This window comes from Phoca vitulina, unplaced genomic scaffold (genome assembly GCF_004348235.1).
Source record: "Phoca vitulina isolate PV1807 unplaced genomic scaffold, GSC_HSeal_1.0 scaffold2, whole genome shotgun sequence".
NCBI classification, from domain to species: domain Eukaryota; kingdom Metazoa; phylum Chordata; class Mammalia; order Carnivora; family Phocidae; genus Phoca; species Phoca vitulina.
This window is the reverse complement of record NW_022589705.1, coordinates 5,972,852-5,993,769: the sequence shown is the minus strand read 5'-3', so window position 1 is coordinate 5,993,769 and position 20,918 is coordinate 5,972,852. Positions and strand designations below refer to the sequence as shown.

Sequence of the window (20,918 nt, the reverse complement as noted above, 5' to 3'; positions counted from 1 at the left end):
GAAAATGGGCAGAACATTTATTTGAAGAAATAATAGCTGAAAACTTCCCTAATCTGGGGAAAGAAACAGGTCCAGGCAGCACAGAAAGCTTCTAACAAGACGAACCCATGGAGATACACACCAAGACACATAATAATTAAAATGGCAAAAAATAGTGATAAAGAGAGAATTTTAAAAGCAGCAAGAGAAAAGTAAACAGTTACATAAAAAAAGAAACCCCATAAGACTACTAGCTGATTTTTCAGCAGAGAATCTGCAGGCCAGAAGAAAGTGGCATGAAAAATACCAAGTGCTGAAAGGAAAAAACCTGCAACCAAGAATACTCTAGCCAGCAAGGCTATCATTCAGAATAGAAGGAGAGATAAAGAGTTTCCCAGATAAACAAAAGTTAAAGGAGTTCATCGCCACTAAACCAGACTTGCAAGGAACATTAAAGGGAGTTCTTTAAGTGGAATGAGAAGGCCATAAACAGGAGTAAGAAAATTATGAAAGGCAAAGATTTCACAGGCAAATACACACATAACGAAAGTAGTAGATTAATCACTTATAAAAACAGTACAGAGATTAAAGCACAAATGCAGTAAAATTAATTATATCTATAAAAATCAGTCAAAGAATTCACAAAATAAAAGAATGTAAAGTGTGACATCATATAAATAAAATGTAGAGAAGGGGGAGTAAAAATTTAGTGCTTTTAGAATGGGTTCAAACTTAAGCGACCACCAGCTTAAGATAGACTGCTATATGCATAAGATGTTGTATATGAGCTTAATGGTAACCACAAATCAAAAACCTGTAATAATATCCAAAAAATAAAGAGAAAGGAATCCAAGCAAATTATGAAAGAAAATCAGCAAATCACAAGGGAAGAGAGAAAAAAGGAAAAAAGAACAGAGATGAACTACAAAATAACAGTAAAACAAGTAAGAAAATGGCAGTAAGTACATACCTATCAATAATGGCTTTGAATGTAAATGAACTAAATGCTCCAATCAAAAGACACAGGGTGACTGGATGGATAAAAAAACAAGACCAATCTACATGCTGCCTAAAATAGACTCACTTCAGACTTAAAGACACATGCAGATTGAAAGTGAAGGGGTAGAAAAACCTTTACCATGCAAATGGAAGCAAAAAAAAAAGCTGGGGTAGCAATACTTATATTGGACAAAATAGACTTTAAAACAAAGACTATAATAAGAGACAAAGGAAGGACATTACATGATGATAAAGGGAACAATCCAACAAGAGGATATAACACTTGTAAATATCTATGCACCCAAATACATAAAGCAACTATTAACACACATAAAGGAAGAAACTGGTAGTCTACAATAATAGTAGGGGACTTTAACACCCTACTTACATCAATGGATAGATCATCTAGGCAAAAAATCAACAAGGAAACAGTGGCTTTGAATGATACATTGGACCAGATGGATCTAACAAATATATTTAGAACATTCTATCCAATAAGAATAGAATACACATTCTTTTCAAGTGTATATGGAACATTCTCCAGAACAGGTCACATGTTAGGCCACAAAACATCTCAATAAATTAAAAAAGATTGAAATCATATCATACATATTTTCCGACCACAATAGTATGAAACTAGAAATCAATCACAAGAAAAAATCTGGAAAGAACACAAATATATGAAGGCTAAATAACATGCTAGTAAACAAGGAGTGAGTCAACCAAGAAATCAAAGAGAAAATTAAAAAATACATGGAGACAAACAAAAATGATTACACAGCATTCCAAAATCCTTGTGATGCAGCAAAAGCTGTTCTAAGAGCAAAGATTATAGCAATACATGCCTACCTCAAGAAGCAGGAAAAATCTCAAACAACCTACACTTACACAAAAGGAGCTAGAAAAAAGAAAACAAACCAGGCCCAAAGCCAATGGAAGGAAGGAAATAATAAACATTAGAGCAGAAATAAATGAAATAGAGACTAAAAAGACAGTAGAACAGATCAATGAAAACAGGAGCTGGTTCTTGGAAAAGATCAATAAAATTGATAAACCTTTAGCCAGACTCATCAAAAAAGGAAGAGCAGAACTCAAATAAATAAAATCAGAAACAAAGGAGAAGAAAAAACAACCGACATCACAGAAACATGAAAGATTATAAGAGAATACGAAAAATTTTATGCCAACAAATTGGACACTTAGAAGAAATGGATAAATTCCTAGAAACATAGAACCTCCCACAACTGAATCAGGAAGAAATGAAAAATTTGAACAGACTGAATACTAGCAATGAAATTGAATCAGTAATTTAAAAATTCCCAACGAACAAAAGTACAGGACCAGATGGCATCTCAGGTGAATTCCACCACTTGTTTAAAGAAGAGTTAACACCTATCCTTTTTTTTAGTATTTTCTTCCTTCCTTCCTTCCTGCCTTCCTGCCGTCCTTCCTTCCTTCCTTCCTTCCTTCCTTCCTTCCTTCCTTCTTTCTTTCTTTCTTTTGAAGTGAGAGAGAAAGAGAGCCCATGAGAGTGGGGGGAGAGGCAGAGGGAGAGAGAAAGAGAGACTCTTAAGTAGGCTCCATGCTCAGCACTGAGCCTGATGTGGGGCTTGATCATAGGACCCTGAGATCATGACCTGAGCCGAAATCAAGAGTCAGATGTTTAATTGACTGAGTCACCCAGGCTCCCTGAGTTAACACCTATTCTCAAATTATTCCAAAAAACAGAAGAGGAAGGAAAGCTTCCAAATTTATTCTATGAAGTCAGCATTACCCTGATACCAAAACCAGACAGAGACACTACAAAATAAGAGAACTACAAGCCAACGTTTCTGTTGAAAAAGATGCAAAAATCCTCAACAAAATACTAACAAACCAAATCCAACAATACATTAAAAAAATCATTCACCATGATCAAGTGGGATTTATTCTTAGTATGCAAGGTTAGTTCAGTAGTCACAATTCAATCAACTTGACACATCACATCAATAAGAGAAAGGTTTTACCATATGATCACCTCAATAGATGGAGAAAAAGAATTAAACAAGGTACAACATCCATTCATGATAAAAACCCTCAGCAAAGTAGGTTTAGAGGGAACATGCATCAACATAATAAAGGCCATATATGACAAGTCCACAGCTGAAATTATACTTAAGGGTAAAAAACAGAGCTTTTCCTCTAAGATCAGGAACAAGATAAGGATATCCACTCTTACCATTTTTTTCTTTTTTCCCCACTCTCACCACTTCTATTCAACATAGTACTGGAAGTTCTAGCCACAGCAATCAGGCAACAAAAAGAAAAGGCATCCAAACTGGTAAGGGTGAAATAAAACTGTCACTATTTGCAGATGACATGATACTACACATAGAACACCCTAAAGACTCCACCAAAAAACTACTAGAATAGATAAATGAGTTCAGTAAGGTCACAGGATACAAAATCAATATACAGAAATCTGTTCCATTTCTATACACTAATAATGAAGTAGCAGAATTAGAAATTAAGAAAATAATTCTATTTACTGTTGCACTCAAAATAATAAAATACTTAGGAATAAACCTAGCCAAGGAGGTGAAAGATCTGTACTCTGAAAGCTATAAAACACTGATGAAAGAAATTGAAGATGACACAAAGACATTCCATGCTCATAGACTGGAAGAACAAATATTGCTAAAATGTCCATACTACCCAAAGCAATCTACACATTTAATGCAATCCCTATCAAAATACCAACAATATTTTTCACAGAATGAGAACAAATAATCCCATTTCTATGGAACCACAAAAGGTCCCAAATAGCCAAAGCAATCTTGAGTAACAAGAACAAAGCTGGATAAAATCAATCCCAGATTTCAAGATACCCTACAAAGCTGCAACCATCAAAACAGTATGGCACTGGCACAAAAAAAGACACACAGATCAATGGAACAGAATAGAGTCCAAAAATAAACCCACGCTTTTATGGCCAACTAATCTATGACAAAGGAGGCAAGAATACACAATGGGAAAAAGATAGTCTCTTCAACAAATGGTGCTGGGAAAACTGGACTACTTTTTTACATCATACACAAAAATAAACTCAAAATGTATTCAAGACCTAAATGTGAGACCTGAAAAAATAAAATTCCTAGAAGAAAACATGAGCAGTAATCTCTTTGACATTGGCTGTAGAAACATTTTTCTAGATATGTCTCTTGAGGTATGGGAAACAAAAGCAAAATTAAACTATTAGGACTAATCAAAATAAAAAGCTTCTGCACAGCAAAGGAAACAATCAACAAAACAAAAAGACAACCTATAAATGGGAGAAGACATTTATAAATGGTATATCTGATAAGGCATTAATATCCAAACTACCTAAAGAACTTGTAGAACTCAACACCAAAAAACCAAATAACCCAATTAAAAAATGGGCAGAGGACTTGAATAGACGTTTCTCCAAAGAAGACATCCAGATGACCAACAGACACATGAAAAGATGTTCGACATCACTCAGCATCAGGGAAATGCAAATCAAAACCACAATGAAATATCACCTTACACCTGTCAGAATGGCTAAAATCAAAACACAAGAAACAAGTGTTGATGAGGATGTGGAGAAAAAGGAATCCTCATGCACTGCTGGTGGGAATGCAAGCTGGTGCAGCAACTGTGGAGAACAGTATGGAAGTTCCTCAAAATATTAAAAATAGAAATACCATATGAGCCATCAATTTCACTATTGGGCATTTACCCAAAGAAAAACACTAATTTGAAAAGATATATGGCACCCCTATGTTCATTGCAGCATTATTTATAATAGTGAAGATATGGAAGCAACCCAAATGTCCAACAATAGACAAATGGATAAAGAAGTAGTATATATACACAATGGAATATTACTCAGCCATATAAAAGAACGAAATCTGACCATTTTTTAGATCATTTTCTCAATTTTAATAGTCTTACATAAAAAAGAAATTATTTTTGTTACTTCCTTATAAGCAAGGAAACAAAAGTCTCTCACCTCTACAGCCTTTGAGTGCCTATATATTTATTTATTTTTTTAAATTTTATTTTATTATGTTATGTTACAACATGGATGGGCCTAGAGGGTATAATGCTAAGTGAAATAGAGAAACACAGTCAGAGAAAGACAAATACCATATGCTTTCACTCATATGTGCAAATTAAGAAACAAAACAGATGAGCAAAGAAAGAAAAAAAAAGACAAAAAACAGACCCTTAAATACAGAGAACAAACTGGTGGTTGCCAGAGGGGAAGTGGGTGGGCGATTGGGTGAAATAGATAAAGGGGATTAAGGACTTGTGATGAGCACAGAATAATGTACAGAAGTATTGAATCGTTACACACCTGAAACGAATTTAACACTGTATGTTAAGATACTTGAACAACAACAAAAACGAACCACATCAGAAGGGCCTCCTGCAAGCCTTCAAATCGCATGCCCTGTTGAGTCTGTGGTGCCGCCTCTCATGCAGCCTTACTCATGCACCACTGCGTGGTGGTGCTGGCTCCCTGGCTGGTCTGTCCAGCAGATGGTGAGAACTCTGAGGGCCCTGGCTGTGCCTTATTCATGCCATCCAACTCACAGGGAGTCAATAAGTTTTCAATGCATGACTCATGACACAAGCTGGAGCTAAGGTCTCATCAGTCCCTTCACAGCTGCATGCTTAGAGCATCCATGTCACTCTCCCCACATTCTCATATCTCCCCCACTTATTTCCCACATTGTATCTGTGCTTTCCCCAATCCCTTCACTGAAACTGCATAGCAAACACCATTAACGATCTCCTAAGACCAAACCCAACACATTATTTCCGGCCTTCATTTCTTTGTCTTCTTCCCAGCGTTGGACTCTATGGACAAACTCTCCTCCTTCACTTCCCAGACGCCACTGTCTTTGGACTCTCCCCAGTCCGATTCCTCCTTCACAGTCTTCTGGTTTCTTGTCCTCTGCTTACCCCTTAAATGACAGGGTTTCCAGCCCACCTCTACCTTACTCTACACAACCTCCCTGGAGGCTCCCTTCTACTGCTATGGCTTCAGCTACCACCACTATGCTGGGATCCCTACTCCTATCTTTAGCTCAGATTACATGTAAGTCCCACAGGCACGTAAAGGGCAAACTTGACCAAAACTGCCCCAGGATCTGCTCCTTTCCCTATATTCACCTCTCACAGGGAGCAGAGCCTCTACCCACCCATTCTGCCCAAGCAGAAGTCTGAAGTCTTACTTTCCTCCCTCCCACTCCCCACTCACATGCAAGAGGCCTGTGGATTCCACCCCGAACATTTTGGAATCTGCTGCTTCCTCTCACTTCCTACTGCTTGCCACTTGCATTAGCTCCTCATCCTCTCCTACCAGGGTGACCACAAGTGTCACTGAAGCGGCCTCCCTCCATCACTCTCCAACCTTCTATTCTATCTGTCGCATCCGGCAGCCTGAGTACTGTTTCTACGATACAACGCTGAGTATGTTAATCCTCTGCTAAAAGCAACACCTGTCCCAACGTTCCAGGTGTAAAATCATGCCTTTGTCTACCTCCCCAAACACGTCCCTCACCATCCCCTCTGGAGTCCCTATTTTCCTGGAGTTCCATTCTGCCACGCCTCCGTTCCTGCTGCTTTCTGGGCCTGGGATGACCTTCCCTTATCAAAATGCAGCTCAAGGATTCCAGCCTCTGTGAAGCTTTCCTAATACCACTGTGTCCACTGTACTCTGTACAGACCAGGCAGAGCACCTTCTCCCCTGACTAGTCTGCGAGGCCACGGACGCAAGGGCCATGTTCTTCAGCTGAGAGTTTTCAGAACCTGGCACGGTGCCGGCCACACAGCACTTAATAAGTGAAGCATTTATCAGTGACTTCCACGGAGAGGAGTGGGGCAACATTCTCAGGGTGCACGCCCCTGGCCCTGGCAAGTTTAATTAATGCCACAGCATTTGCCCCATTATGGGCAAGTCAGCATACCATTGTTTCCCAGGGTACCAGGACACTGGGACTCGGCGTGCTTCACTTAGTTTACGTAGAATAGAGCTGAGGCACAGAAGTCCCCGGGAGAGGGCCTCCTAGAGTCACACCCATCACCCCATGGGCTAGAACCATCTTCCATGACAGGTGGGATAGGGACCCTGGTAGAGAAGCTTACCTTGGGCCCTAGAAGCTCCTTTGGGCATGTGGGTTGGACCTGTTCAGAGCTTTCTTTTCCACAGCACTGAAACTAGAGTCAGAGAAGAGTTTTTAGGGCACAGGAGGGAGAAGTGGGAGCTACAAGTCTGGGCGTCATTGCTGAGGCCCCGGGGGACTGAGGCAGCAAAGCAGCCACAGGGCCCAGTCACTGCAACCCAAACTGCCCTTTCTAGAAAGACAGTGAAGACTCACATAATCGTGCTAGCAAAACAAGAAAAGGACTTCTGTAAAGTTTTCTGAGTTTTCCGATGGGAAGTGACTCAAGGCAACCCAAACAAAGCAAGAAGGCAATTGACGGTGTCTGTGTAAATTGCTGTTTTTTAGACAGGAATTCGGTCTTTAGATTCTTTTTTTTTTTTCAGCCTGGGGGTAATTTAACCTGCTGAGTAGCTGAAGTTTTATGAGCTTCAGGAAGGGCTCATTAACTGGGGACAGTCTGGGATGGAGAGGAGAAGTGACCACAGTAAATAAACCCTGGAGGCTGACAGGTCAGGGCCTGAAGGCTGGCCAGCGAACAGGTATCCTGCCTTATGGCTGGCCCTTCCAGGACAAAGGAGAGTGTGTGCTGCTTGATGTCCTGGGGGCAGTTGAGGCTGAGAAGGAGAAATGGTTTGCACCCTCCAGGACATTCCCGTGATGAACAAGAATGGCGCTACCTGATAGCACTTGGCACAGGAGTTCATAGCTACTTCTCCATATCGCAGGGCTTAAGACTCTGGCCTGGCCCATCTCCTTTGTGCGCCCTCCTTGGTTAACTGTGTGCAGCCCTCAGCACTGCCCTGAAAGCACAGTCCCATGGAACGTTCCAGGATAAAGGGAGCATGGCTGTGTCCATGCCCTTTCATTTTACAAATGGGGAGCTGAATGATTATCAGGGAGACAAGGAACTTGCTCAAGGTCACGAAGCTGCTCAGTGGCAGGGCTGCAGCTAGAACTGAGCTTGTCCGACTTGAAGGTCGTGGTTGTTTCTGTTACACCACTAGGCCACCTTTTGAGAGACCTTGGTATTTATTTGGGCTGCTTTCTGGGTGTTCTTATTTGTGCTCCTTTGTCTCTCTGGGGCACATTTCTTGACTTCCTCTTGTGAACCCTCTGTGCTAGGCCTCTTCCTCTTCTAGGTTCTACACAGACTGTCAACTGTGGCTCCCGTGAGGGCTGAAATACAGGGCTAAGGCTTCATTTCACCAAATTTACCCTGATCCAGGTGATGGGAGAGAAGCTGGCCAATGAATGCTCTTTAGAAGATACGATTTTAAGGAAGAAGTAAAGTTACTTACTGTTGAGTGGAAGGTAATGAGAGTCCCGTTACCCCTTTCCCTGTCTCTCAGGTAATCATTATAAGCCTCTTCATACATGGTCTGAACATGTCGTATAGCCTGAAAAAATACCATGAAACCAAGGGGACAGTGAGTGGGAAGTTTCAAACATTCTCATTTCATCAAGGAAACCCCTCTTCCTTACCCTTGGAAAATACAGCCTTTCCCTATGTTTATCTGTATTTTAAGACAATTCTCCAAATATGGGACAGATTACAGACTCTGGAGTTTCTCGGATACTTTTGGAGATGGAAGCATAGACTAACCAAGAATAACTTTCATAGACTAGAAAGATTTCTTAGAGCAGAGGTTCTCAAGCCTGAATGGACATCAGCATCCATCAGCCCCCAGACTCCTGGGCCTACCCAGGAGATTCTGACGTACAGCCAGAGTGGTGACTTACGCCTTCTTGGTACCCTACTGGTTAAAAGTACTCATGTCTATTCATGACATGGTTTGAAAAATATTCATGACCAAGGAAAACTGGTTCAGCATACAAATATAATATGAAACTTAGGGAATGCTTCTTCTGGTATAAAGGCAGGTGATCTGACATCCATAACATCTCAAAAGGTCCTAAGATCCAATTCCTCCAACCGAAAGATAGAACCAGTTACTTTAGAAATATTCCAAAGGAGGTGATATTTATTTATTCTACATAGTTACCATTTTTAAAAGAAATCTAAAGTTCATAAACACAATACTGATAGCACATGAATTTACGTGAAATACAGTAAACTTAAGATTCCATTCTTCCTCCTTTTCATGCCCTGCTTTCCCACAGAGTGTCTTAACACAGTGTGTCCCTTCTGAAAAGGCCATTTCCTCTGTGGGTTCTCTTGATAACCTATTTTGGACACCTGTAGTTTGAACACCGATTTAAATAAACTGGTTTCACCAGCACACAGCAGGTCGGGCTTTAGTCTTTGAGGATGACGTGACCTCTTCTCAGGCCAAGCCCTATGGACAAATGATAGTCTAACAAGGGATGAAAATGCATGTTCCTCTCCATCCCTCTTTCTCATGTGTGCAATCTACCCACTTCCCCATTACAAATGGGATCATCTTAAACTAGAGATCCTTTAAAAGAAATCATAGACTCTTTTATAGATTTAATGAAAGCTATGAACTATCTCCTCAGAAAAATGTGTGCAAGTAAATGTACGCACACTTATACATACAATATGCACAGGTCTGCATAATACTTCTACGTGAAAAAGTTATGTGTAAACGATTATCTTGGGGGTCGTTTTCCAATATCATTGTGGGTGTAATATTCTCATAGCCTTTGCCGCAAAGAAAGCCTTTAACCATCGTAAAAAGAAATTGTAATTTCGACTTACGACATCCTTGCCTATAAAAGCAAATACCCCAGTGGTCACTTCAGCAGCAAATATCACCAGCAGGCAGGTGAAGAACTGTAGGGAAGAGAATACACTCACTTCATTAACTCAATGCCTTTTCAATTTATTTGGCCTCTTTAATGCTAGTTTCATTTGGAAAAACAACAACATTAGGCGAGATTATTAGTTTGAATTGATCTGGTAGGAAGCATCTCCCTCCATTCCCCTGTAGTTTGTTCATTCATTCACTTGCTCATTAATTCATTCAGCAATTATCAGTAAGCATCTACTCTGCACCAGGCACTGTCCTTGCCCTGGGTATACAGCGGTGAATGAGATATGATCCCCGCATCTCTGCTATCACGGACCTCCTATTAGAAAAATGGGAAGAATATGTACCATTTGCATCGACATGGAGGGGATTATGCTAAGTGAAATAAGCAGAGAAAGACAATTGTCATATGGTTTCACTCATATGTGGAACATAAGGAATAGCGCCGAGGACCCCAGGGGAAGGGAGGGAAAACTGAACGGGAAGAAATCAGAGAGGGAGACAAACCATGAGAGGCTCTAGACTCCGGGAAACAAACTGAGGGTTTCAGAGGGGGGTGGGGGGCATGGGGTAGCCAGGTGATGGGTATTCAGGAGGGCACGTGTTGTGATGAGCACTGGGTGTTACACGCAACTAATGAATCGTTGAACACTACATCAAAACTAATGATGTACTATATGTTGGCTAACTGAACATAATAGTAAAAAAAAAAAAAGAAAATGGGAAGTATGATAAATGAGTAAAGCAATAAAAAAGTGAGTTAGATAATTTCAGGTAGTGATAAAAGAAATCCCACCACTTAGAACAGTGCCTGGCACCTAGGTGCTCAATGAATTCTTGATGAACCAAAGAGATTCCATAAAGATATAAAACAAGGCCAGGACATAGGGAGCAACTGGTGGGGCCTGGGCTTGGGGAAGAAGGGGCCCAGACTGTGTGGGCTGTGAGGCTTCTCTGGGGAGTGGGAGTGGCAGTGAGGGCTGTCCTGGACAGATTTCTGTTCTGGTCTCTTGGGTCTGCTCTGTGTTCAGTGATAAATGACCGGGATGCTCAGCAACAGGGGAAAGACAGGAAGAATGGAGGACTGAGGAGATGAATTAGAGATTTTACTCAGCAAGAGATCAGAAGCATCAGCCACAGTTAAAAGTCAAAGATTGCAACAAGTAAGGAGAGACTGCCCCCCTAAAATTGCTGTTTCTAGACCCCTTGTGGAGACCGACAAAATCATTCTCTCTTCCGGCCCCTCTTCCTTCTCCTTGTCTCCCTCAGGTCACTCTGGTATTGGATGTATAGTAGTAACTAAAATTCATTCTTTTTTTCTTTTCTTTTCCTTTCCTCTTTCTTTCTTTCTCTCTCTCTCTTTCTTTCTTTCAAGACAGAGGCTGCTTAATAAAATAAACTACAAGAGGGATGTTTGGTGAAGTTACTGTTCTCAAACAGCAATTCCTTTCTTATAGTTAACAGCACTTCCCTGACTATAGGAACCGTAGCTGCCTCCCTCACTGTGAAATAATTTTGAAAGAGCAATCATAATTATCCCTTACAGTTATTAGGCACTTTTCCTCTCCAAACATCTTCACGCTAATGACCTCATATTTTTCATACTTTCCATATGAGGCAGGGACAAAGATAATATTATTCTTAAGCAAGAGATGGAGAAACGGAGACTCAGGGAGGAGGGAGTGAGTGCCAAGGTCTCAGCGGGCCCCAGGAGCTGGCGCTGGAGGCCAGATCTGGGGGCCCGCTTCAGACCAGTTCCCTCCCCCGACGCCCCACTTACAGATCCGAGCACACACTGCGACTCCCGCATGGCTCCGCAGCACCCGAAGAAGCCCACAGCCATCATCAGGGCCCCTGCTCCAACCAGCACATACAGCCCTGCGGGGAAGAGTCAGAGGAGTCGCTGACCCTCAGCCGGCGGGCTCCCCGGCCGCTCCAGGGGGCCGCCTCGGCCGGGTGTCACGTCCGCTGCGGATAATGTAATGGGTAACACCTGTTGCATGCACCTGACGGGCCCTGCGCAGGGATCCTGAGAGGCAGGGGCCACGGTTATCCCCAGGGAACAGAGAAAGCTGGTACTTACGGAGGTGGAGGGACCTCCTCACCGTCACTTGAGCCACGAGGATTGGAAACCTCGGCTGTCCGAGTCCCACAGCGCCTGCTCTTAATCACCTCCACACGCCACCCCCATGCCAGGCACTTTACCTTCCAGATCTCTACCGCCCCTGTCAAGTGGCTGTTACTATCATTTGCGTAAAAGTGATGCCGTTGAGCCCAGGGGCGGTCAGGATCAGTGCCAGAGCCAGGACACAAACCCACACCTCCTTAGGAGCCCCTTGGGCTCTCATGGCACTCAGGAATTAATGGCTGTCGCCATCATAGGAAAGACCGGGAGGACAAAGGGCTGATGGTCTGCCCAGATGGGGAAGCAGGGACACAATGGGACAGAAGAGAGAGGCTCTAGTTGGGGGTGGGGAGGTGGGGGTGGGGTGGGGGGAGGACACAGCAATAAGGCCGAAAAGTTTTGTGAGAATCACACACTTTAGAGGGCATCACCAGGTACGCTGGGCACACAGGAGGTAGCAATGTTCCAAGAAAACAGCCAAGGAGGGGAGGCGACGAGGTAACACACACCAAATACTCGTACTAATACAATATTCACTACATTTGGGAAGGGCTTGTTTTCTGGGCACAGCAACTGGCGCAGATTTATTAATTTAATCTTCGTGAGGCAAGGTACCGTTATTATATCCATTTTCTAGAGAAACTAGGCCCCCAAAGGTTAAGCGATTTGCCCAAGGTCATAGAGCTGGGATAAAAATACCCATCCGCCTCTAAAGCCATCCCATCACCATTAGCCTCCCCTGCCCCGCCTCCCTGCGATAATGGCAGCCTCAACGTGCGCGCTCATTTCCCTTACTACTCAAGTTACTACGACCTCCTAGGAACCGTTGTTCTCACGGAGAAAGCAAAGGACAGAAATGTTCTTGTTCTGAGAGAAATAAAGCCAAGCCCTTTCTTACTTCCTTTTCTGATCCGGAGATAAGTTAGAACACAATGTGAGGCTGGTCCTTGACTTGCTTAGAATAATGCTAATTGTCCCTATTTTATTTTTTGCATTGTATTCATATGAGTCACCTGGAAACCCCTCCCATTTTCTGAAAGGGTGGGGAGCCGGGCGTTGCACCTCTGGGGGGGAAGCCTGAGCCCACCCGCCCGCGGGGTGCCTGGGGGGGCCCTCTGGGGTGCTGCCGGTGGTTTGTGGGCAGATCTGTCGGGTCCCTGACACAGACGGGGTGGGGGGGGCAGGCCAGGCTGCTGCACTTCCGGTACCACCCAGGCTGTTCTCAGGGCCTCCGGGGGCCGGGAAGCCCTGCAGCGTGTGCAGTCCTGCTCTGCCGGCTCGGCCCCCTCCTCCCCTTTCCTCTCCACCAAAAGCAGGATTTCGTGTGGAATGGATGTGGTCACGCGAGAAATGACACCCTATTAAAAACAGGGCTATTGCAGCCTCCGCTGCCTCAACACCTTATTGTCTTAAACATTTTCTTTTTCTTTTTTTCTTTTTTTAAAGATTTTATTTATTTTATTTGAGAGAGAGAATGAGAGAGAGAGAGAGAGAGAGAGAGCACATGAGAGAGGGGAGGGTCAGAGGGAGAAGCAGGCTCCCTGCCGAGCAGGGAGCCCGATGCGGGACTCGATCCCGGGACTCCAGGATCATGACCTGAGCCGAAGGCAGTCACCCAACCAACTGAGCCACCCAGGCGCCCCAAACATTTTCTTTTTCAAAGCTCCTTCATTTTCATCATTTCACTGGCTTCTCGAACAAGCCTGTTAGGCGAGGCAAGGGTTCCATTTCTGTTTTGCTTCCGGGGGTCAGGCCTGGAGACCCGATTCCAGTCCTGTCCCAACAGGCTGCAGGCAGGGGGACACCCTCACCTTACTCAGTCCCCTCACAAAATGTCTCACTCGCGGGCGGCCTTATTACCTTGATTTCCCTCTACAGATTCTGCTCAGAGTTACAGCCTAGGGCCCCGGGCCCACCTGGATCTTTCTCGAGCCTGGGCTCCGGCCACAGGGGAATTCACCGCGACCTGACCTGGCCCTGCTCTTTTCCATTTGGTGCTTTTGCGGGTTCTCATATTTGTCTTTCTCTGTTTACTTAAGTCCACCAACTAACCCTATTCACCCCACCTAGAATATGCCCAGCACAAGACAGAATTCTTGATCAGCCTGGCGGTCTGCCATTGCCCATCTTTGCTGAGAGATACATGCTAGGAATACATCTCAACAGACCCCCAGCGAGCCGCCACAGGGTGGCGCTCTCTCAGGGTCGGGCAGATGAGCGCACGGCTGCACACCCCGAGAACGGTTCCTGGGAGTCTGGAACACGGGAAAGAGGGCTGCTCCTGGGGAGGCTGGGGTGCGGTGGACATAGGCGTGGGGCCTGCGGAGGACACAGTTGTTCCCCGAGCTGCACACAAGCTCACTCAACCCTCGGGCAATAATCCTTGTCCTTCTAGAATAATGACCCCACCCCGACCCCAAGAAAATCTGCTTATTTGTATAGTAGGCCAACCGGAATCCTAGAACTCAGAGCAAACACACCCTGGAACTGACCCAGCAGCTCCAGTTCCTGAGGCCTCTCCCCAGCAACCAAAAAGCCTTGTCTGTACCAACTCATTTTAAAAGGACTCCCCCCTTTGGATTCACAATGTCTTGGGAGCAATTCATTCTGAAACAAGTTAAGGCACATCCTCTCCCAGAAATGGTTCAGGAATTTTGTCCTGTTTCACATACAAGTAATATACATACACATAATAATATACATTATATATATATATATATTTAATTTCCATAATTTGTTGCAGATTGCATCTCTCTAGCTCCCAACAGTGTTAGCTGCTATAGTTTTCCATCTCCTTTCTCTGGTCTTTAAGCTGACGGCTTATTGAATTTACCAGAAGCAGTGTGTTGAGATGAAAAGGACATGGTTTTTGGAGTCAGATCTTGTGATCTACTTCTGTCACTCATTAGTTGTGTGCCCTTGGTTAAGTTTCTTCATCTCCACATTTCTGTTTCTTCTGAAAAAATACCTACTTTATATGGTTGTAAGAATTTAAAAAGATAATGTATGTAGGTCACCAAGAACATAGTCCACACTGAATGCTCAAGTTCTCTACCTTTCTTTGTGATATGTAAATAAATGTAATCAATTGGTTTGGAAAAAAAAAAAAATGACTCCCCCCTTTATAGGACTGAAGAGTGGCATGGTCATCAATTTCCGTGGCTTTCTGGCCGCAGACGGTTTTACAGACCCGGCTAATGACCATTTGTCATCTAAGAATGTTTTTTCTCTGCCTCTGGGCAACTCTCCCTCCCTCCCAGCTTGCCCTGGGTGCACATAATTTATATGTATCTAGAATACGGGACGGGACTTAGCTTATGGGGAAGGTAAAGACTTGAGCTCTATGTAAATAACAGCTATCGTTATTGAGTACTGTTGTATGGAGCTTAACATGTATGAGTCACGGAGTCATCCAGCCCTAGAGTGACAACTGCCACTTCCTGGCACCTCAGCCTCTCTGTGCAGCACCCACACTGTGCCCCTGACAGGCATCAGCTCGGGAACCTGCCTCCCGAGAAGCCTCAGTGTGATCAACCAGTCTCTCATTCTGACTACACGGCATCTAAAGCACTCACTCCTTTATCTGGCTTTCCTTCTCGCATCCTCCCGTGTAATCGTGCCTGCTGTAGGCTGGCTCCTTCCTTTACTGAGGAGCACAATCACCTACCTACATCAGAATAATCCAACCTACACAACAGGTGCTGCGCTTAAGCGTGCTCTTCTGTTACCTCACGCTATGAGGTCTGTGGATTATTAGTAGTCATATTTCACAGCCGGGAGTCTGAGACACGGAGAATTTAAGGCGTTTGCCAGAGACTGCCCAGCTCGTGAGGGGCAAAATTGGACCCGAGCTAGGGAGTCTGCTCCAAGGTACACAGCCTAACTCCCCTGGCACAATTCCAGTGGGAACTCAGAAGAATGGGGGCTCTCAGCTAAAAGGCTGTTCACTTAGCAATTTATAAATGTCACGAGGGCGCTCTTCTTTCTTCTTCCTTCAGAAAAGGGCTTGCGGAGTCTCTAATGGATGATGTCTGGGTTTGCCTCTGAAAATACAGGGCTGGGAGCTAGAGATCCGCCTGTCGACTGACCTTTAAGTACATCTTCTTCCTCAGTTTCATTATCTGTGATATGGAAATAATAATCTAACTTGTAAAAGTGCTTTGGAGAAACTCTCAACCATGTAAGCTATAGCACCTCTCTTCCGCAACCACCACGACTCTCAGGTACAACTGAAAACCAAGAAGTAAAAAAATACGATCGGAGTGAGTCAGAGTTTTGAAAAAGGCAAGCCAGCTCCTCAGCATTCAGCACTGGAACCCTTCCTTACACATAACGTCCAGGCGCAATTGCAACCAGGCTCCCGGACTCTGAATTCAACAGGGAGAGACAGCTACAGGTCAGCCTGTGACCCTGGAGAGCCAAGGGGTTGCTGTCTGTGAGGGCAGCCCCTTCGTGGAGAAAACCTGCCAACGTCCTCGGCTCACAGACACGGCTTCATGGGCTCCAGCACCCGCGCCCTGTCCAGGCTTCTGAGGCCTGAGGGGCCGGCTCCCCACTGAGCACTCCTGGAAAGAGCCCCCTGCAGTGTCTGTCCCTCCAGGAGGCAGCCCCTGGAGAGGGACTGTAACAGGAAGTCCAAGGGGCAGGTTGGTGGAGTTTGGAAGACAGAGGGTAGGGGAGCTTCCCCCCAGGAGTTTGCTGAGAGAGTCTACAGCGGAGAGAGTGCAGGAAACCCCAAGTTATCCCAGCAGTTCCTCTCTGGCAGGCTCTCCGTTCTCCATGTTAGCACTCCAGGGACACAGATATCCTGCACCAGCCTCCAGACCTTGGCCGGGACTCAGAGGACCTTGAGAAGGGGCGGCAGGTGGAAGTCTGGTTGCCCTCAGCCCCTGCTCCCCTCAGGGCTCAGGGCTGGATCTCTCCACCCTGTCCCCAGCTGTGACGTCAGGGTGGATCTTAACCACAAGAAGGGAACCTCTCTCTGTCACAAGGAAGAAGCAAGGATCCCAGACAGGAAAGCATCCCCCCACCAAGGACAGAGAGAAAGTTCTCCTACAAAGCCTGGCAGTCATCTGCCCAGAAGCAGGGAGCTAGGCCACGTGTGTTCCCGAGGTCCCTCTCAGAGGGGGAACTCTAGGCCATGAGGCTCTATTTCTTTAAGAGCCACTTGAATGTGCCAAGCCTGTTCCCCGACACTCTTTAACAAAGGGGTGATAAGAGTTTCATGGGCTGATTGCTCTGGCACTTATTCTGAAAAGAAAACACACAGCTCAGTGACTGCCACTCTGTGACATGAAGCGAGATTTTCCAGAATCTGGGCCTGCTTCTTTTCTAAAGTCCTATTACCTCACACCGTTTGCTCTGTTAAGTCCACAAATGGTGTCCTGGTGTATTTTTCTTCTTGTTTTATTGCCAGAGAGCAGGTATCTTTCCTATCTAGACAATTATTTATTGAGGAAAGAAATACCAATTTCTGCACACAAGTATATGGCTCCATTTATATGGTAAGAAATATCTGGAGTGGAGAGGAGGTCTCTGACTTCCCAGGACTGTTCGTTGCCACTGTCCAGGGGAAACAGAACAAGCACAAGCCGGGGTGTCGGCAGACCTGGGTTGTGGGCTGAGCCCCACCACGAAGAGCTGGAAAACCATGGCTGACTGCCAACCCCCGTTGTTTCCTCACTGGTTCCGTTTCCTTATTCTACCTAGTGCTAAGATTCCTTTTTTTTTTTTTTAAGGTTTTATTTATTTATTTGACAGAGAGAGACACAGTGAGAGAGGGAGGAACATGAGCAGGGGGAGTGGGAGAGGGAGAAGCAGGCCTCCCGCGGAGCAGGGAGCCCAATGCAGGGCTCGATCCCAGGGCTCGACCCTGGGATCACGACCTGAGCTGAAGGCAGACACTTAACGACTGAGCCACCCAGGCGCCCCTAGTGCTAACATTCTTGATAACATGTTTCCCTGAACTTGGAGCACTGACCACGAGCATCTTCACCACCGGCCACTCAAGGGCAGACCCGGGGAGGGGAGGTGTGGCTGAGGAAGAATTAAGGGTGGGCGAACCCACATCCATGCCCCAGGCCACCAAGAACACACTAGAAGGACTCAGGCCCTGCCGTATAGACTGTTGTTTTCCCTAGCCAGCATTCACTTCCTCTTCATCTCTGTGAGAGAAACAAACCTTCTCTGCTCAGTCCCTGTGGACTTTAGCCTTTAAGGCAGATGTGAAGCCCAGACTTGGCCCAATGAGCCCATCCCAATGACTGGTGTGGGAACAGGCCCTGGATCCAAGACTGCCAAGCAGAGTGAGGCTCAGGGTTCTCGTCGGAGCTGCTGGAATGAAAGAAGTAGGTACCTCCGTTGCCAGGGTTCCTAGGGAGCCGGCCCCTGGAGCTGTGAGCAGCCATGTTAGCACGTCTGGAGGAACCGTGCCCGAGAACGGAGCCAAAGGGGAGCAGAGCGAAGAGACGGGTACAGGCTGGACTCCGACCCCATCATTTGCACCCCCGAGACGAGCACGAATCCTGGACTTCTCGGTTTTGCAAGTCAAGAAATTTCTGTTTTGCTCGAGATAGCCTGTGTCAAGTTTCTGTGACTTGTGATGAACAGAGTCCTGACAGATCTGTCCATCAAGATATGACATTTCTTGCATCTGGGGCCGTTCATATTGCTTCAGTTTAGATTAGCAAATAGGATCTGGAATGTCTGCATGGAACTAGTTCCCCTCCTACTCAGCCCTGGAACCTCCCGAATTGACAAACACTCCATTCTGATTTTTGCCACATTAGTGGTTAAGTAAATACCAATGTAGGGGAAAGTTCACTCTTATTGTGGGAGTCTGCTCAGTTTCTTGGGCTTATAAAAACATGAAAAAGGTTTTCTTACGTTGGACCCAAATCGACACGTGTGAAATTGCTATCAGCACTTTGTGGGCCAACGCGGACAGAGGGTGCTCCCCACACTGCACCTCAGGTTCACAGCGCCGCCCCCCCCCCCCCCCCCCCCCCCCCCCGCCCCGAGCAGGAGCCCTTCCTTCTGCAACTCAGGTTCCCACTGAGAATCATGAATTATTCCTGCTAGGCTTGACTCTTCTATCACTGATATCTTTGATCGTTTTGATTCCTTCTGTCCCTGACTTTAATACTGTCTAATAATAACGTTTAATAACGTTGCTTGTCTTCCTGTCTCTTTCTTCACAGTTCCTACTGTTGACAACCACCACGCTGATGCCCTTCTGTCTGATGGTATCAGTCACCTAGCATGTTCTTTTCTGTCTCCCCTCTCATTCCACTGCTGCCAGAATAATCTCTTTAAAATGCAGCGCCGATCGTACCTCCCCCCAAACCCTGAATTATCCCTCTGTTGCTTTACCAAATGACATTCAGGGCCCTGTGTGTTTGTCCTCTCCCTCCCTCCCTGGCACTTCTAATCCTACCTCCCACCTTGCCCCAATCTGTTCCACTCCAACCAGAGTCCTCTGCCCAGCCTGGGCTTGCTGATCACCATCCCGTGGATGCGCCTTTGCAGTCTTTGCCCAACAACCTCTGCTGTCCTTGTTTGCCTTCCACTCATTGATGACAGCCTGGTCTTTCAAACCTAAATCAGATCCTTGCCTCGCTGGTTTAGAATGACCGCTGATGCACCCACGGCAAATACCACTTAGCTGGCATTTAGTTACACGCTCGTTTCCATTAGAATTTACATTGTTAACTGTGAGTCTTTTCAAATAGATCGCAAAGATACATGGGAGCGAGTATAGCGTTCTCATCCTCTTTTGTGTAACTCCAGAGCCCAGGACTATAGAGGCTGGCTGATGTACCCATGAATAGATTATATTTTTTCCTAAATGGAAGAGCCTGTAAAAAAAGAGGGAAAGAATAGAGGAGCCCCTGCTTCAATGCATAACTATGTTTGCAGAAACCCAAATACCTGATGAAATCCCCAAATTAAAAACACCATGAAGAGATTTTTAGATAGCCAGATGTTTATCCTCATCTGGGATGTCTCCCTCATCTTAAAGGGAGACAGCCTTTCTTACATGTTTTTCATATAACCCAGGTCTTCCTGGTCTTATAAAAATGGCTTTTCTTTACTGCGGCCCAAAATTCCCAGTTCAAGCTCAGGAATTACATTATAGAGACTTACATCTTTCAACCTCAACCTTGGTGGTGAGGGCGGTAGGTGGCTGGGTGTTTGGCAGTTAGTTATTGCCAAACAACTTGAAGGAGAATGTCTGCCTGTAAGTGAACGGGTGGATGTTTTCCCACGTTTTGGTTCTAAAGAAGGGCGGACTCCTCCCCATCCACCCGAAGGCACAAAAGCAGCTTCTGATGGAAAGTCTTGCGAGTCCTACCTGAGGAAGAGGAGATAAATAGGGTTCCGGTGCAGAGCCAACAGCATGTGAAGAGAAGACAGACTGAAGGCTGATACCCTGAACCTCTATATGCCTGAATTTCAGGAGCAAAAGATTTTCACCGTTTTGTTGGGACTGACATCGTGTTAGGACATCATCAGGTAACTACTGAATTCAGAGTAGAGAGAGAAAATAATGTTCACTCTGAGGATCAGTTATATATAGTTGGAGGAGCTAGATTAGGAAGACGCCCCTAAAAGTATCCTGAATGATGAGCCATCTCTTCCTCTGGCTAGAGAAATGATGGGCAACTGCGTGCCTTACACTGGCCAGTGCTAACTCAGAGTCCTGAATAAGGCTCTCCCTAACTCAGTCTATCTGAAACCCACTGTCTTCTGAGGCCCTATTCAAGCACCCCTCCATCTTGAGGCCTGTCCCGCTGGCTCCCACTGGCCCCCAGTGTTTTCTTCCTCTTCCTCTTCCTCCTCTTCTTCTTCTTCTTCTTCTTCTTCTTCTTCTTCTTCTTCTTCTTCTTTCTTCTTCTCCTTCTCCTC

General features: G+C 45.2%; 1 protein-coding gene across 2 annotated transcripts in view; it reads right to left on the bottom strand.

Annotated features, from left to right (window-relative positions):
- Positions 1-20,918, bottom strand: part of TSPAN2 (tetraspanin 2) — a 56,307-nt gene that overhangs the window by 16,516 nt on the left and 18,873 nt on the right. For both annotated transcript variants that reach the window (XM_032420856.1, XM_032420863.1), the window contains exons 3-6: positions 11,667-11,764; positions 9,835-9,909; positions 8,453-8,551; positions 7,135-7,206 (exon numbers count right to left, since the gene is read on the bottom strand). In XM_032420856.1, coding sequence (XP_032276747.1) covers positions 7,135-7,206; positions 8,453-8,551; positions 9,835-9,909; positions 11,667-11,764 — 344 coding nt within the window. The remainder of the gene's footprint in view (positions 1-7,134; positions 7,207-8,452; positions 8,552-9,834; positions 9,910-11,666; positions 11,765-20,918) is intronic.